Raw genomic sequence first — 27,758 nt, forward strand, 5'->3', positions numbered from 1 at the left:
CATGTTGCATACATGTTACATACATGTTACATACATGCCGCATACATGTTGCATACATGTCGCATACATGTTACATGTTGCATACATGTTGCATACATGTTGCATACATGTTGCATACATGTTGCATACATGTTACATGTTGCATACATGTTGCATACATGTTACTTGTTGCATACATGTCGCATACATGTTACATGTTGCATACATGTTGCATACATGTTGCATACATGTTGCATACATGTTGCATACATGTTACATGTTGCATACATGTTGCATACATGTTACTTGTTGCATACATGTTGCATACATGTTGCATACATGTTGCATACATGTTGCATACATGTATGCATACATGTATGCATACATGTATGCATACATGTTTACATGTTTATTCCAACAATCAATTGCATTGCTGTCCAATATAATCCAAAACGGCCGTGCATAAAGGCTAAATGGCCCAAAATGAAAATAGTGAAAAATAAGCATCATATATGTAAAACACTGTCTGTCTCCCAAAAAAATTGTGTATGTAATATTAAAAGATTTATTTATCCAGTGTTGTATTATTTTTCCCCAGTTGCTTTTGTATTGATGATGTGAGAGTGACCACTGCACAAAGCCTTCTCCAGCTCGTCCCAAACACTCTCTGGGGTCAGAGCTGTTGCACATTAGTCTCTGCTTCTCTTGATGCCAATGATTTGACCCTTCTCAAACGTTCTAACCATGACCACAGAATTTGTCTTTCCACATGGTTGTTTCAGAACTGAGAATCCACTCACTGCATCAGTCTGATTTAAATACCATGTTTCACTCATCATCACTCCTGCAGCAGTTACCCAGTAGGAGGAGAGGACCCACTGTATTTGCTCAGTTTAAGTGGAGAGTCAGTGAGTATTGACTGTCTGTTTTGGCAAAAAAATATTTAAAGGCATACAAATCCATTTCTAAGCTGAAAATTACAGTTGAGAGGGATGCAGGTATAGTAACAGCGCTACGCGGCCGAGCTAAAAATAGCCATGTGACGTCACCGTGCCAACAGCGCGTACCCGGAAGTCAGTCAATGAAAACTGCGAGGCTGTATATTCCCATTGAAAACACTTCATAAAGCGACGGTCAAAACTGATCATTACAACCCAGAATCGACTCATTTGTTCCACAAAGACGTTTAGCAACAAACACTGCTGCTATGGAATGTGTAAAAGTGATTCTCGCTACGCCGATAGACCTGAAATGACAGGCGTTTGGTTCATAACTTTCCCGAAGCAGATGAGGAAGAACGCCGCAGGCAGCGGTGAGTGACAACCTGCGTCCCCGGGGTTTGCTTACTTTCACGGGCAGAACGGTCCCCTCCGCGGCGCTCTCCGGAGAGTGGTCAAAGACCCTTGTGTCCATGTCTTTACCGGGAAATTTAGACCCGGAGAGCGCGGGGAAGGGGGCGCGTTCTGCCCGTGAAAGTAAGCAAACCCCGGGGACGCAGGTTGCCCCTCACCGCTGCCTGCGGCTGGAGCCGCGGACATGAGTTTACCGTGTTCTGCAAACGCTGTAGAATTAACATCAGTTTTATTCAGTAAACCCTTACAAATGCCATGTCGTAATGTTCAAAAATCGGACTTGAACCGAGGAGAGAGCGAAGAGTCTAGATGAAGACGCTGAAAGTCCGGATATACTTTTTTACAAGTTCAGCCTTCTTTCCGCTAATACGACGTCCTCTGCACCGTAAACATCGCTTCAACTAGTTCAGAATGGTCCTCTACTATATGCTGTTTCAGCTTCGCTCATGGGACGTCATCTTCCGTCAATTTGAGTGAGATTAGCTGTTGTAGTCGCTGTTGTTCTGCCATTTTCCCATGTTATTTCCCTGACGGCCTGAGCGGGCTTGCATGTCCATCCGGGACATTTGTAGTGCTCATTAATATTCTGACGTCACGCCCGTTGATCTATTAAAATCTAATAAACACTGCCTTGTTGTCATTTTGAAGGTTTCTTGCTATTTGAAAACTCAATGAAATGGCTCTGAAAGACAAAGCCTGCCTTTCCTCACTCTCTCCGTCTCTCTCTGTGACTCTCTCTCTGTCTCCCTCTTTCTCTTATGGTGGACATTCAGCCAAATAAATCTCTTCCCGTCACTTTTGCTCAACACAAATCATTTCTGCCAGGAGGAAAACAATCACTCACTGCCCCGAGCAGCCTCAGTACTGTTCAAACATGTCTGTGAGGTACAAATGCGTTACAGTGGTGTGGATAGTTTTTATACAGTTGGTATACAGGGAGGGGCTTCCACACTGATCTCAGCAAAGTAATTGGACTGATTGGCTATTTGACTGATAACATAAGATGGGAATAAACTTTATTGTGTCCTGGGGGAAATTTGTCTTGAGCCTAAAAGGAACTATGCTCATGGCACTGAGTTGACTAGTGACCCGAGCACTGATGATTTTGGACTTTGGAGATTCTGAGGGCAGTGACTTGCGATTGAGTGAACACAGTAAAAAGAGTCTCAAATGGGTTTTCGGACTCAATTTGGACTCTGACTCAAACAAGGACTTGAGCGTGGCCCTGACTCGAGGGTGAGAACATAGAGTTGACCCCAAAGTACTTTATGGTGGCTCAATGTAGACTAAAGATCAAGCGCAAGCTCAGAGCCTTGAGGGTGAAACTTGTTTACATTTTGATTTTTCGCCCTCCGTCTACCTCTGTGTCAAATAAATCTCTTATCTTGTCTCATTTGCTCAATTCAAATATTTTCACCCTCAACCAACGTCTAGGTCAGAAAACGGTCAGTGTCCAAGACTGGCTGAATGTGAGTATGTCCCCATTCAGCTGGGATGCTAATTACTGTAGACATAGGAATTAAATGGAAAAAGGTTATAGCTTGGAGATGGGGCATGGAAAATATGGCCAAAAATGTTAACACGGTATAGATTAGAAAATTTGCACTAGCAATATAAATGAGACTAGACAACATACTTAAAAAATGCACAAATGTATTGGTGCAAATAAAGAAAAAAATAACAATTTAGTTTCAACTTCCTTGTATACAGTAAAGCTTCAACCAATAGTGCATCTGTCAGTTTTTTTGTTCAATTATCTAATGCAGGGTTCAGATTAAGGATTTTCACTTGTATAGAGAGCACTCACGTGACGTCACACGGCCGCCCCCCACGCTCCTCCAGGGTCTTGGCCGTCATCAGTGCGTGTCCCCCTATACAAGCCCATTCTCAACCGCAGTCTGTCTGCTTCGATTTACGACGAAACACGGTTCTAAGAGGTCCAAAACTTCATTAATGATATCGCACTCTTTACCATTATCACAATGGTGAAGGTTTATGTGGCAGTTGAGTGCAGCAACCGGGAAGATAAAGAAGATAAAGTTCTATCCGATACCGAGAAACCCGGAAATAAGAGCGCGATGGACATAGACTTTTATATATATATATATATATACATAGAGATCTATAGTTATATATAGAGATCTATAGATATATCTGTTCTGTGCACGCTGTAGAATTAACTTCAGTTTTATTTAGGCTCAAAGTAGATCTGAATTAATCTGAAGTTTTATCGGTTGTCACTCACTCGCGCGCGGACGGAGTGGCTCGCGGCACAGGGAGCTGACAGCTGTTCAGCCCGGGGCAGGTGACCGAACCCCGGGCATGCAGCCTCACGCACCGCCTGTCTGCGCTGGAGCTCCGGAGCATAAACTCTGTAGAATAACAAAGCATTTCCTTCATTTGCATCAGACGCTACACACGCATCTTTTCCCCGCACTCCTCCGTCACTAATCCGCCAAGGGTGCACACTTGCGCGCGTTAGGTTCATTCTAAGCATACACACGCCAGTTTTTACCTGTTTTGTCACGAAGCCTCGCTCCGCCGATGCGTCGCGTTGGGTCGAAACCGAGCCAGGACTTCCTGGAAGTTTAAATGGGCACTGTTCGCGCCGTGGTGCTTGACCATGTGACACCGGGTATTTTATGTGTTTATATTGCTTTATTTTGAACATGTGTATATAATTAATGATGTATTATGTTGTAGGAAGAGGCCACAACAGTTTATTGTCAGTTTATTTGGGATTTGAATTATCTAGTTATTTTGCTCAGTGGGAGGGGCAAGTGAGGAATAAAGGCGAGCTGCTCTTGGCTGGGGGAGGAGTCTGTCTCCGACAACAGTGAAGGTAACAATGTGAGAGAGAGAGAGTCAAAGAGCGAGAGAGAGAGAGAAAGAGAGCGAGTTAAAGAGAGCGAGTTAAAGTTGAACTCAAAGTTGGAACTCTGTAAATTGATGTATTTTGGATTTTTGGACCTTTTTGCTCACTGTATATATTTTTGTACTGTTTCACTATGTTTGCACTTCGGTTTTGGCACAATAAATCCACCTGAGCACTTGAAATCTGACTTCGCCATTGTTTTGAGAGAGAGCCCCGCTACAATCACAAACACTGACGTAAGCATACATGGTGACTGTAAACGCATCTCTTCTCTCTGTGTCTGTGGAGCTTCTTCCGTGTCCACTACAACACGCTACATGCTTCCAGAAACACAAAAATATTTATTATAGTGTAAAAACATTTCTCTACACCCCATTGACAAGGTGGCTTACCTGCTTGTCACTGCTCGATCTCTTCTGAATGACTCAAGAGGAGAAATGTGTCATCATGTATGGGCTTTTATACCATGCAATCATCAGTACTTAATAATGTCTGTGCTTGTTTTTCATGTAAATGTAACAGTCTAGCTGTCCACATATTATAGCATGATTAGAGATGACTGTTAGTGTTTAGCCCAGAAGATGAGATGGTCTTTTTGACGTCTCATTGCCTTTGATTGACTGTCTGTCAATCAAAGGCAATGAGATGTCAAAAAGAGTGTTATGATGGTCTATCTGCTCCTCTCACATCACGTCTAATAAGCTCTAACCATCTGCCCATAATCTTCATCAGACAGTCAGGATAAAGTTGCGTTAGTTTGAGTGCAGGATGAAAGCTCGCGTGTGAAATTTCCATTTACTTCCACCTCAATGGAAGTAAATTGAATGGTCCCTATAGAAGGGGTCAACTGTAAAGTGCCTTTCAAATACTCAATACTCATTTCTAAATGTACAGAAAATAAAATCATCAGATTATTCACATTGCAAAGTTGACATTTCTTTGTAGCATTACATTGAAATATGTATTACAGCGGCCTTCAGCTCTCTGCCTCCTCAATAGTTTCAGGAAAAGTCCAGCGAACAATCTACAGTCTTTTTGACCAGACTTTACTACATTACAAGAGCCACAACATGTGTGTACAGTGATTGTGATCACAGTTTGTATTTCATCTCTTCCTTCTCGCTCAACCCGGCCCCTTTTCCCCTTAGTAGGAGTATCCATGGCGACGCTGTGTGTGTGTGTGTGTGTGTAGACGCAAGCAGACTTAAAAACTATTAGATATGAAACAATTGCATTTATGACTGAGCAGAGCTTATTGTGCAGAAAGAAGGGGAGTGAATCTAGCAACAAGTGGATTAAGAAAACAATGAGGCAATAAGATGAAAATAATACAAACAATTGTTAATTTGAACAGATGGCGAAGTAAAATGCTCGTAGCCTACTAAACCACTAAATTAAACTAAAGACGAAGCCCATAGGAATAGACTTTATTGACCTTATGCTGCCCCGCCCACTTTTCCCTCTTTTCCCTCTTTTCCCACGTGATCACCACTTCTGTTGTTCCGTAGGTTTAAATGGAGAACGAGGGAAAAGTCTCGCCACTAAAATAATGCCATAAAATAGATTGATTTGTGTAAAATGTCCAATGTTCACGTGATTAACAAGTCAACACTGCACTGATTCCCTGAGCGGCGTAGAACTTATTTTCTCTGGAGGTCGGCAGCTCTATGTTAACTAATACAACCAGAGGAAGGATTACATGGAATGGCGGCGCTCAGACCGACTTCTGGAATAAGGTGAATGGCCCAATAGGCTTTGAGTCATATTTAAAGATCAGCAGCCACCAGAGACTTCAAATAATATTGTAATTATCCAAAGTTTGCAATGTATGTCGTTGGCATATTGCCCAGCCCTAAAATGCCATAGATAAATTTCCTACGATGCGGTGTAACATTCCAGGTGAAGTAATAACATCTCCACGGAGACCAGCAGATGGCCGACCCCACACCGGTTCTCATGGAGCTGTAGTTGACTTCTGAATGATCCCTTTATACATATATAGAAAACAACTGCTATAGCTACATGTTGTGATAATACATCTTGTAGTTACTGTTGATTAATTGTTATCACCTTATCTGATTTAACCATCATACAAACTACAAACCAGTTTATGTAAGGTAAGTTACTGAGCTTCCACACAGCCCTTATATTTTATTGTGCCTTTCTAATCGAGACATTAGTGCTCTCAGCCTGCTTATGAATCCATCCATCAATATGCCAGTGATTAAACACAAGGCATATGATTTTATAGTTGGACAAATAAATAACTTTTGTTCATTTTGAATACAATGCCACTGCCAGCAAAACAAATCTGCTTTGCTTATTTCCGTATGTTATTTAGAAAGCCTATTAAAATAAGCAGTGTGTTGTTCTAGCTCTAATCGCCTTGGTGCGATGACAGCTGTAGGGCAGCTGTAGATTTCACATAAAGGTGGGTTTGATGGCTCGGCACCAGGGGGAATTCTCTTATTGAATTTCAAACAGAGGCCAATAATCAGCACTCCCAGACTAGCCAGCTCTGTCACTGTGAGGGAATCACACTGAATAACCTCTGTGTTCTGGAGTCTGCTGCATATATTACTCTTTGCACAAAGACATCGACTGCTTTTGTATGCTCCTGGTACTTAAATTGCACACTAAAAGTGCCACAATTATTTGTCTAATATCTAGCTTTCTATATAATGGCACTGACTATGGAGACATTTTGACTCCTACTAAAAAGTACAGGGGATAGTTTTCAATCCCTTCTGACCCGCGCACAAGGCCGTCAGATTAATTGCAATCAAATCACAGTTATTGTTCATTGCTAACAGATTGCCAACATTGTATTTATTTCATTGTCCCCTGCACACAACACTATGCAGTATTTCCATGTCATTTTAATCAAAAGGTAAATGAAAAAGATCAAATGATACATCATACCACAAAGTGGGGGTAATTAATTGATTTCTTGATTCATCAAAGAAGATAATTGATGGATTAATTGATAGCTGCAGCTCTGAGTTCTCATATTAATGGTGATGAATACAATTCTGTATATGTCTGCGTGTTTGGATTGCTTATTTGAATGATAATTTACTTATTTTATTATAGGGCAATAATAACTCTTCCAGTCAGCTACTAACCTGGACTTTGCACCAAGTCTAGTCACCAGCAATTTGTATTTAAGGGTCCCATATCATGCAAAATCAACTTTTCAGAGCTTTTAACCTTCTCACAGTGCTGTTGGTGTCTCATATATGTGCCCTAAGTATTTTTTTAGCGAGAATACACTCTCTCTCCTTTTACTCGGATTCAGCTGTTTCCCCTGTTTCACCCTATCCTCCAGGAAGCACTCTGTACCTGGAACATGCCCCGTCACGGGTGGGCGGGGGACACACGCTCTCGCTGAGACTACGTCACGGGTTGGGCGGGGGAGGCAGATCGCTCTTCGCAGGGTGGGGGCGAATACCAAACCAAGCCGTGTGCATTTCCGGGTTTGTGAGAGGGGTCCATGGTATGGGTGATATTTCTTAACTATTATGTTATGGGTGTTGCAAAACACTTATTATTATCAAATATACCCTTAGGGTAGACTATGAAACGGGAAAAATAGCATGATATGGGATCTTTAAACCTTAAAAGTCCAGGAGCATTAACATTTGAGGGAAGACGAATCTGAACTGCTAAACTAATACAAAGCTCACATGCATTTCGGTTTGTAGAGATCTAAACTACAGGGTTAGCAGCTTTTACACACAATAGGACTGGATATTTTATTTTTTGAAAAGAGATGTTGTTGTTTTTATTTTTTGCTACCATTCAATTGCGATGTAACTTGCACAAGATGTGGAAATTGTAGTGACTGTAAGAATCTAGAGGCATAACTTACCAACAACCCATAATGCCATCATTGCATGTCATTATAAACCCTAACCATATTTTGTCAATTGCCGTATTAATCTTTATTGTTATATTTCTCCAAATTCTTTCTACTTCATCCCATCTTGTCCTCGTCCTCTCAGCTTCTCTCCAGGTGCCTCTGTAATGGCGTTGTTCCCATGTAACGAGAGGCGACAGTCTGAGGTGCGACTGTGAAAGCCATCCTGTCCGCTCTCAAAGAAATTCACATTTGGTTCCTGGTTTCCCCCTCTTTTGACCAGATTCTGGTCTAGGGAGACATCCAAAGCACCAGTGTATTTGAATAGCGTTTCCAGCAGATCTAAATCTACAAATGTATTTTTCTGCTGGTGGAGTGCTTTTAGGGCAGTGGGGCAGTATTCTCACCAAACTGCAAGTATGTTGTCTTCCTTTGCTTGGAATAGGACAACATACAGATATTTTGTCAAAGCTTGTTTAGCTTAATTTGACAAAGACAGAGGATTTACGATGATGTTAATTTAAAATAAAATGTTACCTGATTAATGGAACTTGTGGTACATAATTGAAGATTCAAGAGTCAAGACTATGTTGCTGTTGGTTTGTTTGTCTAGTGGGAAAGTTTGACTGTCCATCCAAGCTGCCATTAACACAGTGTACAGCTATAGAAGTACAGATCATCACTACAGGAAGGAGATCTTTTTATTGAAGAAATATACAATATTCAACTTAAAATTTTCAGTCCAAGTACACATTTATGAAAGGGATGAAAATGAATATCTTAAAAACCTTTTGGAGTATCTCGATATTCAGACAATTTTAAGTCAATCCAACAGAAATCGTCAAACAAATTAGTTGAGGTTTAAGAGGTCTATAAAATGTGTCACAAAATTGCGGCAATATCACGTTATACCTCAATATATTTTTATTTCATTATTTCATGATATTATCTACATTTTGATAAAATGCTCCCCTCTTCACAGTACTAAGTGGTAAGTGTACCAGTAGCCACAAGAGTTTTATCTCCATTGTTTTCCGGTTGGGAAAGTCCCACTCGCACAGAGAAACACAGGCAAACAGAATAGATGTTTGTCTATTCATGTGGTGTATTCATTAAAAAAGCTCCTAATGCATTGTTCAGTTGATAATTGTTTATTTTAGCAGAACACTCTTGGGCCATTACTCTGATTGTGAATACATTTCCGTAAGCTTTCTCAATGAAAATGTAATTCTATTTTTCTATTCATTGTCCCTTTAAATGTCCTCAGACTCATTTCATTTCACAAACTGCAAAGCACTTATTTAAATGCACCACCTAATTCTATTATATTAACGGATCATCTGGGCTTATTAAACGTATGGGCCTTTTAAAGAGCAGGACAAAAAACACCATAAAGACTTTAAGACTATTTCATAAAGACTTTGTTTTTTTTCATTAAAAATATATATATATTAGTATGTGGCATAATTTAGACTATGACAGTTTCTTTTTTCTTTCAGTGCATCCTCTTTAGAATTAAAGTTAGCCAAAATAGGACTAATACTGTTCTAGACTTACACTACAAATACCTTGTGTACAGTAACACTACAATTATGCTTTTGCTGTATTTCTTTTTTAGTAACAATAGCAAAATGATCTGCATCATTGCATAAATACACTTTTTTAAAACAAGACACAGATGTGTCAAAAAGGAAGCTATTTTTGTTAAAAAAGAAAAACCTTCTTTAAACAGAAACGGAGGTCTAAGGTTTAATCTTCCTGTAGTCTACAATGGGATCCTGAACCCCTGGAGAGGTAGAGGACCAGTACCAGGACATTTAGATGCTTATCAGGTACTCAGGGTGGGTGAGCCAGGGTCTCACAAAGACAAAGGGGAGACTAATAGCCCATTAAAGGGTTGAATAGGCTCGGTAGATACCAAGAGGGTAAGTTTCTGTTGAAACAAACAACTCTTTCCTCTTCAGGAAGGCTCCTCTCAATGGACTGGACTTACCACAGAATAGTATAAATATCGGAATTCTCGACCTAAATTCTTTTATTGACAATGACTCTTGGATGAGAGTCGAAACGTCTATATTTTTTCTAACTGAGTCCAGATGACTACAACTGAAGCTTTTTCTACTATGTGTCAAAAAGCAAAAACAGAGAGTAGTCTGTAGAAAGTCCGTCTGGCATACTTTTGTATCGTCCCAATCACTGCAATAGTTATATTTATTCCATGTTATAAGTACCTGGGTGTTCATCTGAACCACAAACTGGACTGGACTCACAACACAGACACACTGTACAGGAAGAGCCAGAGTCGGCTCTACCTCCTGAGGAGACTCAGGTCTTTTGGAGTGACAGGGCCACTCCTGAAGACCTTCTATGACTCTGTGGTGGCATCAGCTCCTGTACGGTGTGGCCTGCTGGAGCAGCAGCATCACAGAGAGGGAGAGGAAGAGGCTGGACAAAGTCATCAAGAAGTCCAGCTCCGTCCTGGGCTGTGCTCTGGACTCGGTGCAGGAGGTGGGGGACAGAAGGGTCCTGGCTAGATTCACATCTATGCTGGACCATGAGTGTCACCCCCTGCAATTCTGTCCGCTCTGGAGAGCAGCTTCAGTGAGAGACTGATCCACCCTCGCTGTGTGAAGGAGACGTTTCACAGGTCTTTCCTTCTGCTGCTGTCAGACTTTACAACAAACAGTTAGTCCTGAACACGTGTAACTGACCCATGTGCAATACTGACTTAACCATGTGCAATATCGTCATATTCATGTGCAATTACTGTCATACTCAGACGCAATAATGTCATGTGCATGTGCATATAACTGCTGTAAATAAGAGTGTTTACTTTACCACTATTATTAGTATATTTTGTCTTATGCTAGCTATTTTTATTTTATCTTTTTATTTTTTTCCCTCTATTCCTTATTACGAATATGAGTTTTTTTTTTTTTTAATAAGAGTTCTGTTTATAAGAGTTTTTCTATTAAGAGTTTTTTTTTTTTTTTAAAGCTCCCTATAAGTTATCTGTTCTTTTCTTCTGTATCTACTTGCGTTGCAACATCAAAATTTCCCCATGTGTGGACAAATAAAGGCATATCTCATCTTATTTTATAAATGCTCATTATTATTTTCATTCCAGGCCTTGACATCATCCATCTCATTGCTATTGCTTTTTGTCACAGCCAAAAAAGCATTCCGCAGGTTTTACATCTGTTGTTTCCATTGTTGGAGCTTTTGAACTTTTTTCTCATTATCTTTTTTTTTCATTACATTTTTAAAAATCTTAAAAAAGATCAAACATAGAACATAAAACAGACACAGAACACAACCAGAGAGCACACTTTAAAATAAGAAACATAAAATACAAATCAACTAGACAAAAACAAAATAAAAACAAAACATAAACGGTCATGGCACATCCATCCATCCATCTTCTGCCGCTTTATCCGGGGCCGGGTCGCGGGGGCAGCAGTCTGAGCAGGGACTCCCAGACTTCCTTCTCCCCAGACACTTCCTCTAACTCCTCCGGGGGGATCCCGAGGCGTTCCCAGGCCAGCCGAGAGACATAGTCTCTCCAGCGTGTCCTGGGTCTTCCCCGGGGCCTCTTCCCGGTGGGACATGCCTGAAACACCTCCCGAGGGAGGCGCCCAGGAGACATCCGAAACAGATGCCCGAGCCACCTCAGCTGGCTCCTCTCGACGTGGAGGAGCAGCGGCTCTACTCCGAGCTCCCCCCGTGTGGCCGAGCTCCTCACCTTATCTCTAAGGGAGCGCCCAGCCACACGGCGGAGGAAACTCATTTCGACCGCTTGTATCCGCGATCTTGTTCTTTCGGTCAACTACCTAAAGCTCATGACCATAGGTGAGGGTAGGAACGTAGACCGACCGGTAAATAGAGAGCTTTGCCTTTCGGCTCAGCTCCCCCTTTACCACAACGGTCCGATGCAGCGACTGCATCACTGCAGCCGCTGCACCGATCCGCCTGTCGATCTCACGCTCCATCCTTCCCTCACTCGTGAACAAGACCCCGAGATACTTGAACTCCTCCACTTGGGGCAAGGACACCCCACCCACCTGGAGAGGGCAAGCCACCTTTTTCCGGTCGAGAACCATGGCCTCGGATTTGGAGGTGCTGATTCTCATCCCAGCCGCTTCACACTCAGCTGCAAACCGTCCCAGTGCATGTTGCAGGTCCGGGTTTGATGGAGCCATCAGGACAACATCGTCTGCAAACAGCAGAGATGAGATCCTGTGGTCCCCAAACCGGACACCCTCCGACCCCTGACTGCGCCTAGAAATTCTGTCCATAAAAATTATGAACAGAACCGGTGACAAAGGGCAGCCCTGGCGGAGTCCAACATGCACTGGGAACAGGTCTGACTTACTGCCGGCAATGCGAACACAGCTCCTGCTCCGGTCATACAGGGACCGGACAGCCCTGAGCAAAGGGCCCCGGACCCCGTACTCCCGGAGCACCCCCCAAAGGACACCCCGAGGGACACGGTCGAAAGCCTTCTCCAGATCCACAAAACACATATGGACTGGTTGGGCAAACTTCCATGAACCCTCGAGCACCCGATGTAGGGTATAGAGCTGGTCCAGTGTTCCACGACCGGGACGAAAACCACTCTGCTCCTCCTGAATCCGAGGTTCGACTATCGGTCGGATTCTCCTCTCCAGTACCTTGGAATAGACCTTACCCGGGAGGCTGAGGAGTGTGATCCCTCTGTAGTTGGAACACACCCTCCGGTCCCCCTTCTTGAACAGAGGGACCACCACCCCGGTCTGCCAGTCCAGAGGCACGGTCCCCGAACGCCACGCGATGTTGCAGAGACGTGTCAACCAAGACAGTCCTACAACATCCAGATACTTTAGGTACTCAGGGCGGATCTCATCCACCCCCGGAGCCCTGCCACCGAGGAGTTTGCGAACAACCTCAGTGACTTCAGCTTGGGTGATGGATGAGCCAGCCACCGAGTCCCCGGTCTCCACTTCCTCTTCGGAAGACGTGACTGAGGGATTAAGGAGATCCTCAAAGTATTCCTTCCACCGTCCGACGACATCCCCAGTTGAGGTCAGCAGGCCTCCACCCGCACCGTAAACGGTGTTGGTGAGACACTGCTTCCCCCTCCTGAGGCGCCGGACGGTTTGCCAGAATTTCTTTGGTGCCGACCGATAGTCCTCCTCCATGGCCTCCCCGAAACTCCTCCCAGGCCCGGGTTTTTGCCTCTGCGACAGCACGAGCCGCGGCTCGCTTGGCCTGCCGATACCCGTCGATGACCTCCGGAGACCTACAAGCCAGAGTGGCCTGATAGGCCTCCTTCTTCAGTCTGACGGCATTCCTTACTTCCGGTGTCCACCACCGGGTTCGGGGGTTGCCGCCACGACAGGCACCGGAGACCTTGCGACCACAGCTCCGAGCAGCCGCATCAACAATGGAGGCGGAGAACATGGTCCACTCGGACTCAATGTCCCCAACTTCCCCCGGGACATGGGAGAAGCTCTCCCGGAGGTGCGAGTTGAATACCCTACTGACAGAGGGCTCCACTAGACGTTCCCAACAGACCCTCACAATGCGCTTGGGTCTGCCAAGTCTGTCCGGCTTCCTCCTCTGCCAGCGGATCCAACTCACCACCAGGTGGTGATCGGTTGACAACTCTGCCCCTCTCTTCACCCGAGTGTCCAAGACACGCGGCCGGAGGTCTGATGACACGACAACAAAGTCGATCATTGACCTCCGGCCTAGGGTGTCCTGGTGCCATGTGCACTGATGGACACCCTTGTGCTTGAACATGGTGTTCGTTATGGACAATCCGTGGCTAGCACAGAAGTCCAATAACTGAACACCGCTCGGGTTCAGATCGGGGAAGCCGTTCTTCCCGATCACCCCTCTCCAGGTGTCACTGTCATTGCCCACGTGGGCGTTGAAGTCCCCCAGTAGAACAACGGAGTCCCCGGTCGGTGCACTGTCCAGTACCCCTCCCAATGACTCCAAGAAGGCCGGGTACTCTGCACTGCTGTTCGGCCCGTAGGCCGCCACAACAGTGAGAGACCTGTCCCCCACCCGAAGGCGGAGGGACGCGACCCTCTCGTTCACCGGGGTAAACTCCAACACGTGGCGGCTGAGCTGAGGGGCTATCAGCAAGCCCACACCAGCCCGCCGCCTCTCCCCGCGGGCAACACCAGAGAAGTGGAGTGTCCAGCCCCTCTCGAGGAGATGGGTTCCAGAGCCCAAACTGTGCGTGGAGGTGAGGCCGACTATATCTAGTCGGTATCGCTCAACCTCCCGCACAAGCTCAGGCTCTTTCCCCCCCAGCGAGGTGACATTCCATGTCCCCAGAGTTAGTCTCTGTGTCTGGAGATCTGGTCGCCGAGGCCCCTGCCGTCGACTGCCGCCCAGATCTCTCTGCACCGGCCCCTTATGGATCCTCCTGCGGGTGGTGGGCCCACGGGAGGGCGGCCCCACGTCGCTCTTTCGGGCTGTGCCCGGCCGGGCCCCGTGGGGTAAGACCCGGCCACCAGGCGCTCGCCATGGAGCACCCATCCCAGGCCTGGCTCCAGGATGGGGCCCCGGTGACGCCGATCCGGGCGACGTAAACGGCCTTGTTCGTGTCGTCGTCATAAGAGGCTTCTGAACCGATCTTTGTCTGACCCGTCACCTAGGACCTGTTTGCCTTGGGAGACCCTACCAGGGGCATGAAGCCCCCGACAACATAGCTCCCGGGATCATTCGGGCACTCAAACCCCTCCACCACGTTAAGGTGTCGGTTCAAGGAGAGGGGTCATGGCACATTTTTTTTTAAATTTTTTTTTTATTTTGATTTGATTGTGGTCATGGCACAATCAAATCAAAATAAAAAATTCCATTTAAGTACAAATTTGGTCAAATTTGTCCATTTCCAAATTAAGTCAGATTGTAATTTTTTCCCATTTGGCTGATGTCCGTTACAATGTCAGTCCAGTCCTTGATCGTTGGTGATGTTTGTGTCAGCCATTTCTTTGTGATGGCCTTTCTTCCTGCGGCCAAAATTATGTTCCAAAGGTAATAATTGTCTCCATTGCAAGAGTTTTAAGGCTGAAATACATAGTTCTAAAAGTGAAAGGGAAGGCAATATTAAAAACAGTCTGCAGTGCATTATTAATTTCAGTCCAATATTTTCGTGCAATAGGACAGTCCCAAAACAGATGATGATGGTGGTGTCTCCTGGCTGCCACAGTTTCTCCAACACTCAGCATTTTCTTGTGAATAATGGGCACAAGATTTGACAAATCTTTCCATCAAAATTCCCTCCACATGTGATTTTGTGGTCTTCCACTGGGATATACTCACTTTCTCACTCCTCGTCTGTCGAGACTAAGTTACATCGCTTTCCCATTTGTTTATGATATATTTAGTAGAATAGTTGTTCCGATTTGCTATTCATTGATATTATTTTAGATATTATTCCCCTTGAAAGTTGTGATTTATAAACCTTGATGAACTTTTAAGTCAGATGGTTGTTATGGTCATTACTTTGTTTATTTTCTTGGTTATAATAACTCCTTATTTGTAAATACCTATAAACGTCCTGTTTCTCAAAGCCAACGGATTATTTCAAAATATCAAAGCTTCGATTATGATTATCTTTTACAATCTGGTAAAAAAAAAAAAAAAAAGTGTACCTTTTAGACCTTGAATCTCAGGTCAGAAATCTGGGCAAAACCTACATTTTTATAGTTTTCATCCTTTGGCAGACTTAAGTATGGAGTCCATTTTCAAGATATTTCTTTATAGTGGAGAAAAGAAGAGTACAGTTTTTTTTTTAGATTGTTGATAGTTCTTATGGAGGACTATACCTTCTTTCTAAAGGTCAGAGGGGTCGCCAGTAAGAGATCATTTCATTTTTTTTATCCAGACATCTGACCAATATCATGAAGGAAATGCATCACATTGGGTAAGGGCATTTATGGTTGGGTCCAATATATTAAGACATCCAATATATTATATTATCTTAATTTTATGTTTTGTCAAGTGAGACACCATGAATTGTGTCTGATTGTCTTATATATTTGGCCAATGGTCCCATGTTCAAAGGGGGGACCAAGCACAACCCTGCCTTACCCCTCTCTCCAAAGTCTGAGTCTGTCAAGTGACCGTTAATTTTTGTATGTTGAGCTATTGTGAAGAGCCCCAATATTTTTTTTAAATTATGAAATCATCTATTTTAATTTTGCTCAGCACTTAAAATAAATAAGGCCAGCTAACGGTATCAAAAGCATTCTCAGCATCCAAACTAATTATAACGGCATTGTTTAGTTGTTTTTGTATGATTCATTACGTGTCAATCGGCCGCCGATTAAAAAAAACGGTTTTATGCTGAATCGGCCAGAATCGGTGACCGGCCGGTCCATGTCGTAATTGCCGGTTTTCGGCCGATCCAAACTGACCCGCATGCGCGGTGCGTAGCAGCTCAACGCGCCCAGAGCAAAACAGCTAAAAACTAACAAGACTCTTTCAGAGCGCGGCGGCCAAAGTGTCCAGTTTACATTAAACTCTATGTAAACGTGTGTCGAACACCTCCTGTGTTTCCCGCGGCGTGATTCCTGCTTTTTCGCCGCGGCGCGCGGCGCGGAGGGTGCGTTTTGCCGTTTTCCTCTCTAGACAAAAGCTATGACAGGCGCATAAGCTTCAAGGTGTTAAAATTGTTCGTCGCAGAAAAGTTCAGATTTGTTCAACTTTTGTGGAATACAAGAAGGAGCGAGCCTGGAGGAGGATCAGAGGAGACTGGACTGTGGGGTAAGTTATTACAACTTTGAGACGATTAAAATCTACGTGTTGATAGTTGATGCGGTCAAAATAATTTGCGCTGGTTTGTGTTTGACAAGTTCATGTGTTTATTCAGAGGAATCTGCAGAAGAGTCGGGACACATGAAGGAGCCAGAAGAAGCAGCAGCAGGGCTGTCAGAAGAGTTGTTGTTCTGCTTAACTAGCAGAGAGCTAAGCTACGAGCTAATGCTAACAAGAGATCTCATCCTCCTGAAATGAGACTTTAAAAATACTTTGATGCATTTGAGACATACATTGCGTAGATACAAAACTTAAATTACTGACTCGAACAGCGAAATGAGTGACTACAATCTAATGTCAGGACTATTTAACTGTCCCACAGCCTCAAAGAAATGTTCACACATCAGCTGTGCACTAGAATCTATAGTGCACTAGAATCTATAGTGCTCTAGAATCTATAGTGCACGGCTGATTGTGCTTCTAGTGAGTGTGTGATGTTATCAAAGAGCTGATGAAACTGGAAAATGATATTGGCAAAATATATGTGCCTCATTTAATATACTGTATTATAATAGTAAAAGTTTGAATAATATTGCAGTAAATGTACTGGGCTAAAATATAACTGCTGTACAATGTTCATTAAGATCTGGATTTGCCTTCAGCCCTCCCTGTTGTTCCTGCTCCTGTTGCTCCTGCTGCTGCCCCTGCTGCTCCTGCCCCTGCTGCTCCTGCTCCTTCAGGGGATGCTGTCCCTTCTGCTGCACCCACAGGTGTGTAAAAGCATTTGTTTGGATTACAGTTTGTTTTTTAGCCTGTGTCATCTAAATTGCAATGTGTGTTTTTTTGTAGGCCCACAAGGAAGAGATCCTGGAGCCAGAGTCCTCCAGCTTTGAGAGGGAGGTGCTGGCAGCGCTCTGGGACTGACCCTCCTCATGTTCCATCTGCTTCCTCTCCTGCAGAAGGTTCCAGCTCATTCAAAAGGATGTGTAAAATTACAAATGTATAAATTACTATATGAAAATAGTTCATTTTATTTCAATCTGGAACCATTGGAGCTGCATCTTCTGCAGGAGAAAAGGACTCCTTTTTCCTGCGTCCCCCACTCTTCTCCAGGCCATATAGTATATATATATATATATATATATATATATATATATATATATATATATATATATAGTTATTTATTTTTCTATTTTTCCACAAAATAAATTACATTTTATATTATAAATCGTGTGTCCTGTATACATGCACCTTTTTCCATATATATAATACTGGGTAGTTTGTGGGAAAATCAGTGGCTAGATAGAAAATCGGTATCGGGAAAAATCGGTTTTGGCAGGTCAGACTTAAAAACCGGAAATCGGTATCGGCCAAGAATTTTGGAATCGGTGCATCTCTATAAGGATCGTCTTTTGTTGTTTTGTGTTCGTCAGTGTGTGTTCCATTCTTGTGTGTGTTCCATTCTTTTGGACATAATTGAGGTTTATACAGAATAGTCCACATTCAGAATTGAGATTGGTCTGCATGAGGCACAGTCAAATTGATCCTTCCCCTTTTTAGGGATTAAGGATATGAGGGCTTCCTTCCAACTCATAGGGATCTGAGTTTTTTCAAGGGCCCAGTTAAAAGTTGGTAAAAGCAGAGGAGCCACCTGAGGTAAACCCGTCACTTCGGAGATGATCAGTATCTTGAATTTCAGTTGCTCTTCGGTCATGGCAGTTAAATTGAGTTTCCAGAAAAGATTGTATTTCTTCTTCTTTGTTTCCTGATAGTTTGGTGAAAAGTTTTTTTGTAGAAGGATTTAAACAATGATTGTATTTGGTCTTGTTTGGTCAAAATTACATTATTCTGGCAATCTCGTAAAAAAATGTCTATAAATTTTGGTTTCCAAGCCAATAATTTGAATTTCATAATATCTTTGTTAAAATAAATAAATGTTTAAATTTGTTTTCCTGTGATGTAATTAATCTCACTTCTTATCTTTTTAACTTCCTGTAGCATTTGATCATTCTTGTTTTCGGCATGTTAACGGCTTTGTTCTGTAAATTGTGACTGACAAGAGTCATTTTCAATCTGCAGATCTAGTTTTAGAACCCGGATACTTATCCTACTCTGAGTAAGCCTTGCCCACCAGGTGGAACGCCCTGATGATAGCCTGTCCTGTTTTTGTTTTTGTTTACACCATGAGTTTCACCTTAAACCAGTATCCATTGTTTACCTAACAGCCCTGTAATGGGCCATTGACATCCTTTTGTTACCTGGCTACAATTCTCTCATCGCTGATAAGTACCCGAAAGGCCAGGGCTGATGCCACCCCATAGCTTCGAAATGCTGCTGTACACGGCCGGAAGATTGAAAATTAAACCTTAATTGCCTCCTTAACTCCTCTTTCAAACCATCTCTTCTCTTGCTGAGAATCTTCACCTCACTGTCCTCAAAGGAGTTTTGAGGCTTTAAGATGAAGATGCACAGCGCTCTGTAATGCTATATTTGCATGCCTTCTGTGCTGATAAAGCCTCTTGTGCAGTGGTTGTTTAGTCTCACCTATGTACCGCTTTGGACAACTTTCTTCACTGCATTGGATAGAATAAACTACATTGCTCTATTTTTGTGAAAGCATCCAGTGTTTGTCTTAAAGTGTTATCTGGTTTAAAAGAAACAGATTTTTTGTAGTTTTTCAGAAATTCCAGAGACATAAGGGATAGAGACCTTTATCTTGTTCTGTTTCCATTTTGTCCTTTTTTGTGTGTGCTTTTTTATCTTTGTTAAGAGCCCAAGCGGGGAAACCACAGGCTGAGAGAGCATTCCAGAGTTGTTTTTCCTCTTACTTTCTGAGCTGGTGGGCACCTCTTGGGCTCTGTGTTGTAATGTCCTGATCACCCCCAGCTTGTGCTGAAGTGGGTGGTTAGAGCCAAAGAGCAGGTTCTGAACCTTGTGTGTGTGTGTTTTCTATATACTTCAATCTGGAGTTTCCCATCCTCTCCCCTGATCAACACAGACGGCACACAAATCCAACATTACAGAGCTTCCTGCGCCTGTGCTAGAGTGGGAGGAGCCAGGGGCCAGCGCTAATGCAGGGTCTGCTTGTTCAGTTGGAGCATAGCTAGCCCGTATCTCAGTGCCGTTGTTGTTCTTCGGTTTCATGTTCAAGAAATAAGTGTCCAGGCTCATATGTCGGCTCCCAGGTGAATAAAAATGGATAAATCAACAGAATCAACCGCAGCCTAACACACTGCCATCATCCTGGAAGTAAGGGAGATACCGTTTTTCCGGACTATAAGTTGTACCTTTTTTCATAGTTTTGGCCGGGGTGCAACTTATATTTATACTTATATACACATACTCCGGAGCAACTTATATGTGACATTATTTGTTATTTTCCCACTTGCAAACGCATTTCATACTCCAGTGCAACTTTTATATGTTTTTTTCTTCTCTATTATGCAGTTTTGGCTAGTGCGACTTATACTCCGGTGCAACTATAGTCCGGAAAATACGGTACATAGTTTTAAAGTCAAATGGAGTGTCTGGGTTGAAGAGTTTGAAGTGCCTCAGTGCCTAATCTTAACTCAATATTTATGAAAAATAAAATATGGCCAAAATGACAGTCCCTAAACATATTGGAGTGATGAACCACTTGAAATTCACATTTTCTCCAACAACTAGTATTTCCCTGTGAATAATTTGCACTCTGACATTGTGTTATAAAAGTTCTAACAGAATTATTTCCAAACATGAGAATGTTTGGAAATATAATAATATAACCCCATTGTTTTCCATTTATAAAAGAAACAATGGTGGCCCCCATAGTCTAATTTTGTCCCCCATAGTATAGAGTCATAGGCAATAGAGGCAATAAGTAACATTTATAATTCAACATTGGTATAAAATAGAAATGGGTTCATCTTTTCCACCATACTTTCAGCAGAACATATGGGAAACACTGGTAACCCGCCTAATACATGGTACATGAGTTCACTGGCTTGTTACTTGGGTTAGACCTTTGTTCATTCATTCATTTAGGATGGGCAATATGACAAAAAATGACCATGAAATCTCCATGATTTGGTTGCCTGACTCGCCAGCCCCGCCCACATTCTGTTCCAATGCGTAAGGGTCTGGAATCGGAGTCAGAGCCAATGAAATCGTCGGTAATCAATTTACCTATCCAAGGTTTTAACGCGTCACACTGAGATACGGAAGTAGCGCTTTTCCACTCCTGTTCCAAAACATTGAAGATGGCGGACCCGGCTCGTGACCCGACTCGTGACCCGGCTCGTGATCCGGCCCGTGACCGAGTGTTTACTTCTGCTCTCGCTTCGGTTTGAACAATCAGGAAAGTCCGCTCTACTCGCCGTGATGAACGTGCGTTAGAAGCGGTTATGCGAAGGGTGTCATCGCGATTCAGGAGACATTTTCTGCGTTCGGGGACGGATAACGCGGAACACGTCTTGTTGACGTGGGCTACGTAATTTCTGTTTTTGCGTTTTTTGCGTCACTTCTGGGGTTATGTGATTGGTTCTGACTCTGCTCTCTAAACTCCGCCCTAGAAATTGAACCACAGCGGTCGAGCCCCAGACCCTTACACAGTTTTGATAAGTAGTTTGCCAAAACGTGTTTGGAATGGCTGGTCAGGCAAATGATTTGGGAGGAAAGGTTTAGAGGTTTAGATTATCCATTCTAAAATCAGCCCATATCAAACACCAGTCATTTATTTAAAGACGTATAATTTATACATTTTTCCCATATCGCCCTGTCTTTGGCTCATCAGGGATTTCAAGATTATTCAGTAATCGATAAATATGATTATTCAGGGCACTGTACAAGTGCATCGTACAAAGAGGGATGGGGATTTACAGAACGTTAATGAAAGAAAATGTCTGATTATGAGGTCAATAATCATGAATCATTCTTAAATTGTGATGCCTTTTCTAACTCCCTCATGAATAGTATTAATCCTAACACTAACAATGTATATTTTAACATATACCTCCTCACTACCAGCATACAAAACGAGAAGCTGTTTTTCCCTTTTAAAATCTCACTTCCCCAACACATCTAGCTTTGTGCCCCACTGCTGTGCCTTATCTATAATGAACCACAATACACATTTCAGCCACCTGTTTTTCAGTGATGACTCACTTTGGACTGTCATGGCTTTGTGTGTAATATTAATTCAAGCTGCTTTCTGGTGCTGATGTCATTTTCAAGGCATTCAAAGGCAGCGGCGGAGGAATAGCCCACACAAAAAGCTGTCGGCTGCAGATAGCTGGAAATTGGCACTTTGACTCCGCAAATGTGTTTGGCGGCTGACACTGTCGCAACAAGCGAAAGAATAATGGCTTAATTTCCCTCGTACGCATTGAGCCAGTGCGCTCTGGTCACTCATGAAAACTTAAAATTCTCATGCAACACAATTTTGTCGACCGTGCTCCACCGGGCGGGGTAAACCAGGCCAGTGACATTTACGAGAATCATTTTACTCCTCTGTGGGAAACATGTTTGAGCCAGGGTTCTTTTTCTGTGGCAATTCGGAGATAGTAAATATGGCATTTCGAAAGCAATTGTTTGCTCGTTACCTTGACATGGCTCAACTCTCATTTTTATTTTTAATTAGTCAAGTTTTTGTATCCATGTATTTACCCCAACATCTTAATTAGCTTTAGTAAAGCATGAGCAAAAACTGAAATCAAAATGAACAAAATTCTAAGTACTTAGCTTTGAAGTGTAACATATAGATTATAAATCATCATTTTAGATTGTGTGAATTGTAAACCCCATTATCAATCTAAAACGAAGTACAGTAGGTCCAGTGACTTGCAGACTGCAGAACTGATAAGCCTGATATGTCTTCATAGTGACATTTCAAGGAGCTAATTTTAATCTATCAGTCTTTAATTTAGTCAAATAATCACAACAAAGTACAAGGAAGTGAGCAGGGGGGGAAATAGTTTTATTCTGGAGCACACAAGCCTCAGTTGCAGAACAATCCAGGATTACGCAAACATGCACGAGGAAACACTGTTGTAACAAGGTTAAAATATTATTACAGTTGATTTAGCATAATATGTCCCCTTTAAGGCTACTAAACATGCAGTCCTTTATTTATACATTATCTTTAAGGGTTGGGTTAGGATTTAGGGTTAGGGCATTAATAAGAAATAAGCCTGAATAACTCTTTTCCACTATTTCTTGATCATTATTTAAGTCTCATTGAGTTGATGGACTTTTAATAGCCTTTTTAAAGCATTTAAACGCATATAAACGCTTTATAAAGGATATTAAAAGTCTATCAACTCGATTCAATAACTTTCAAAACCCTATCAAAAAAATAAATTGTGATCAAATTGATGGCAGATTGGGGAAATTCTTTCTGTGAGCGGGATCACCTCTCCACAGATCTGACCTGTAACTTGGTCTGGTGGCGCCACTTGCTTGTCTCCATGGAGATGGAACCCTGGCTATGTTAACATGCACACTCTGACCAGTATCTGATTTCTGGAGTTATCAGATTATTGATATGTCATGTAAATGGTTCCATCTGATGGGTAATTTAAGTAATCTGATTTAGTTCTGATTGTTCACATCTGTGCAGGTTTTGATAAGCAAAATTATGCAAAAAGTTAACATAGACAATTGATTGAGAAAATGCCAAATATGTACTTTATCGTCCAAATAGAATTGTTTCTACATTATCTGACAAAACTGTCATTTGGTGTGTTGGATTATTAGATTTATCTTGTGCAAACGGTAACAATCTGATCTAATTACTGGATTATCTGATTATTCAAGTTTGTTTTTCTAGTCTTGTAAATGTACCCATTGTAGGCAAAGCAAACCCACGTACAGTATGTCAACGGAGACAAGCAAAACAACTCTTACCCAACAGGGATGTGACACAATAAGGATGTTAAGTCATTCATTGTTTGTGTAATAATATTTATAATCATTTACCACAGCCATATCTAGCATCCTGGATATTTCCTCTCCTCTTATCGCTCCACAGTGTGTTCATGAGGTCAAGCAGGGCACGTCCACTGACAGCTGCTGCTCGTGATGCTATCGGACGGAGAAATAACATCCGCTTTGATCTGACAGCTCAGACAGGGTTTGGAAAGACACGCCGAGATGGACTGTGACTTCTGACTGTACTGCTGAAGTTTAGAGAAAGTGTTTATTTATTTGGACCATATGACAGTGCAAATATCGCTATTGGTGGACATTTTTCTTCAATTGGTATTGGTCCAAAGTTGAAAGAACAAACAAATGAACAAATGGAAATAGAGACGCACTGAAGCTGAAGGCGTTTACACTAAGGCTGCACGATATTGGAAATTATTGCAATATGGCTACCACAATATTGATATTATTAAACATAAGGCAAGAGTTTTTTAATAAGTTGTTTTGCGAGCCCGCCGACGTCAAAAACGGAAATCTGTCTTTAGATGCAAAAAGTGTTGTTTTGAGCTCGATCGGACAAAAAACCTAGGAAGTACGATTTTGAAAAAAAAAAGTCAAACGTGGTGGTGCCACTTTGATTCAACATGGCTGAATTCCTGTTTATCATAGAGCAATGCTGCCAGGTGCGTTTTACCCGTCAAAGGTAGTTCTATCACTGTCCCAAGTTTCATGTGCCTAGGCCAAAGATTAAGTTTCATGTTTTTATTTTTTTAACTAGTTGACACTGTTGTGACGGGCGTTCTCGCAACCTTCATTGTATTTGAGTTCGGGCCGAGCCAATCACGTCTATGTCCCATGTGACCTATGACTCCATGTGTGACATTCATCAATGTTCAGGGGGTCAAAAATGCCAGAGTTGTGGCAAAATTACCATGAATAATAATAATATGAAGAAACCTGGCAAGAACAAAGATTCCATGGAATGGCTCGAGCCAATTAAGGCTTACTTTAGTTTGGACGCAATAGGTTTTTTGTAGCGATGCACCGATTCCAAAATTCTTGGCCGATACGGCCAAGGTCGGACCTGCGAAAACCGAACTGGACTGATACACACGTGCGTTTGTTTATTAGCGCGACGAATCGCATCGCATCTCTCATCTCCCGGAGATTTCCGTCTTCTTCTGAACCAGCTTAAACAGTCTTTCTCCGTATTCATTTTGTCCTGTATACTGAGGGAACTATATTATGATAGATCAATGCGCTTAGACACGCAGAAACGTGCTGCTCTCCTGGGGACGAGCAGCACGTGAGCGGTAGGTGCGTTTTATGATTGATACGTGGCAGGAATAATCGGCAGTCCACGCAGCGAGGAAATAAGACTCAGATTTGGGCCAAAAAAAATCGTCCATTCCACCTTTAACTAAAAGTTACACAGTAACTTTATAAAGAGTGTTTTATACTACACATGACATGAGGAAATGACCAGTCTCGGTCTCAGAAACAATGGCTCCACAGTTTAATTGCAGCTGTGATTCATGATTCATGTATGTGTCTGCCACCTGCACCTGTTGAACCTCTGCACCGTTTCTGTGCAATCAGGGAATATTGTCCATTTTTTATTTTACATTGTCCTTACAATGTCTTAGTCATACTCAGTGAATTACTATTTAACAGTTTGCAAGTTCATGAAGCTTGTAGTCTTGGCTGCAAAGATCCCTACTATTTATGAATTAAAAACGTGTTGGATTCCGTCTCTCTCTCAGGACATGGGTCTGGACCAAGACCACCGCCTTTTCTGAAAACGATCAGCTGTTTTGTCTGAAAACAAAGCTTTTTCCGTTGCTGCCCCAGAACTCCGGAATGAGCTCCCTCTGCACCAAAAAAGGCAGGTTAAAAAAGTGACTCAATTTAATTGAGTCACTTTTTTAATTTGTTTATGGTTCTGTTGTTTTATATTGTGCTCATTCATGTGTTGGGAACATTGGTTGACTTTGGGCTTTGCACTGTTTTTTGGCAAGTACGAACTAAAACATCAGTGGTGGAACTGGAAAAGCTCTGTTAAAAAATCTTTACTTTCCCAGATTAACCTGCCACACGCCACTGTTTGAATATGTTGTTGTGTCTGGTTTATCTGAAATACGACGCATCACTATTTTCTCCTTTTGTGTTTTGCAGGTGAACAAGCAGCAACTCCAGGCCGTGAAGGAACGATTCTCGTCTTTTCTCAACGGGGAGACGCAGATCGTGGCTGATGAGGCGTTCTGTAACGCTGTCAAGAGCTACTACGAGGTACATCCACGGCTCCATTTTAAACCCCCGGCTGAGCCCTTCTCACCATTTGGGGGATCAGACCACCGTTCTTAGTGAGAGTGGTGTGTCGCAGGATGAGGAGGAGCCCCGGGGAAATACTGGGCCTTTAGAGCGTCTCCTGTCTGCAGACTCCTGATGGCTCCTCCTGATGGCTCTTTCCAACATTTCATAAGGGCTTTATAGTCGCTCGCTTCACACTGCTATATACAGACATTTCACTGGGTAGAAGGCTGCCAAAGGATTTATTGTAATATTACTATTATTGAGGAAAACTTTTTTTTTCATTCAAAATTCATCCAACCAGGTTAAAATATGCTTAAATTTGAAGTGGTGGTAAAAGAAAAGAATAAATCACATTTTTCCTCCCCATATTGATGAATATTTATTTTTTTATTTGATTTTCCATCTTGGTGAAAACATGTGAACACGGTGGCACTTCGGTCAAGTGGGAACTCTTAAATGGAGGACGCCCAAAAATGTTTTTTTTGTCTGTGTAGAACTTTATTTTCTCTGGAGGTCGGCAGCTCTATGTTAACTAAAACAACCAGAAGAAGGATTAGGTCGTATGGCGGCGCTCAGACAGGCTTCTGGAAAAAGGTGAATATTTCAATGAAATTGTCTGATTGCTGTTTTTAATACAGTGAATTAGGGGGAAACAGCCAGAACAACAGTCCTTTCTCTCCACACAGTCGGGGACTAGTTCTTTCTTTTTAGGTTAAAATAGGGGGCTGCAGTTAATTGAATTACAATTACAAAAATGCATAATCGAGATGTGACCATTTATATTGAATGAAAGCGTCTTCACTGCTGCTGCCTCACTCCCTCCTCCTCTCAGAGGGGACAGGCTGATGCTGATGTGTGTAGTGCCTGCTTTCTGTCTAAGACCCACAGGAAGCTGTCTATGCAGGACTTATCTAAGGCTTTTTTTTGTTCACATTGTAGATTTTAGAGAAGTTGTCGGTACATAACTTTTACCAACGCTGCGTTGGCTTCTTTCAAAACCTTTTGGAGTTCTCTGCAAACCGCTTTGTTCATATGAAAGGCAGCTTCAGTGCAAAGTGCTCTAAAAGACAGAGGACAGAGGTGTGTGGGCTTCTTGTCCTCTGTAAGTTTGTCCTGGAGCTAATAGCATGAAGCGATGCTAGCATACAGCTGATGTGCTGCTGTTACTGTTTCACCTGCTTTAAACTCACTGTCACTTAAAAACACTGCACACAAATAAACACACTCCATTTCACTTTAGCTACAGTCACAGACAAATCAAATGTGTTCAAGCAGAGGTCTACAAGTCAAGTTAGTTCAGTAAATAAGCTCTATAGCTGACTTTTCATTATATTAAACAAAACTGAATCAAATACTGTGATTGCCATGTTACTCATCATCTTGTCTTGGATGCATTGTGGGAAGTTTATACAATGTCCTGCTTAACGTGGATTTTGCTGCAAGTTGGAACTGTAACATCATGAAAATGTATCTGAAGACTCAAGTCCATTCTATTTTAGTCCAAACCCTATTCAGTCATTATCGATGTAGTTTTGACCATTATCAAACAAATGTTATATCTACTACTCCATTATTCAACGCTTTAACATGTTTTCTCGAGTTCCTCCACCCACTCTTCTTCTTGGCAGGGTCAATAAAGTAATTAAAAACAAGACAACTAATGAACGGCACCCTCCATCTTCGTGCAGTTATCAAATTTCAAAAATATTTCCCCTGACAAATTATA

At 42.4% G+C, this 27,758-nt stretch overlaps 1 protein-coding gene across 3 annotated transcripts in view; it reads left to right on the forward strand.

Annotated features, from left to right (window-relative positions):
• cadps2 (Ca++-dependent secretion activator 2) overlaps positions 1 to 27,758 on the forward strand; it is a 286,229-nt gene that overhangs the window by 61,892 nt on the left and 196,579 nt on the right. For all 3 annotated transcript variants that reach the window (XM_072434936.1, XM_072434937.1, XM_072434938.1), the window contains exon 2: positions 25,895 to 26,008. In XM_072434936.1, the coding sequence (XP_072291037.1) occupies positions 25,895 to 26,008 (114 nt within the window). The remainder of the gene's footprint in view (positions 1 to 25,894; positions 26,009 to 27,758) is intronic.

The sequence above is a fragment of the Eucyclogobius newberryi genome, unplaced genomic scaffold, assembly GCF_026437365.1.
Source record: "Eucyclogobius newberryi isolate DKJ021-1_F unplaced genomic scaffold, fEucNew1.0.hap1 SCAF_7, whole genome shotgun sequence".
NCBI classification, from domain to species: domain Eukaryota; kingdom Metazoa; phylum Chordata; class Actinopteri; order Gobiiformes; family Gobiidae; genus Eucyclogobius; species Eucyclogobius newberryi.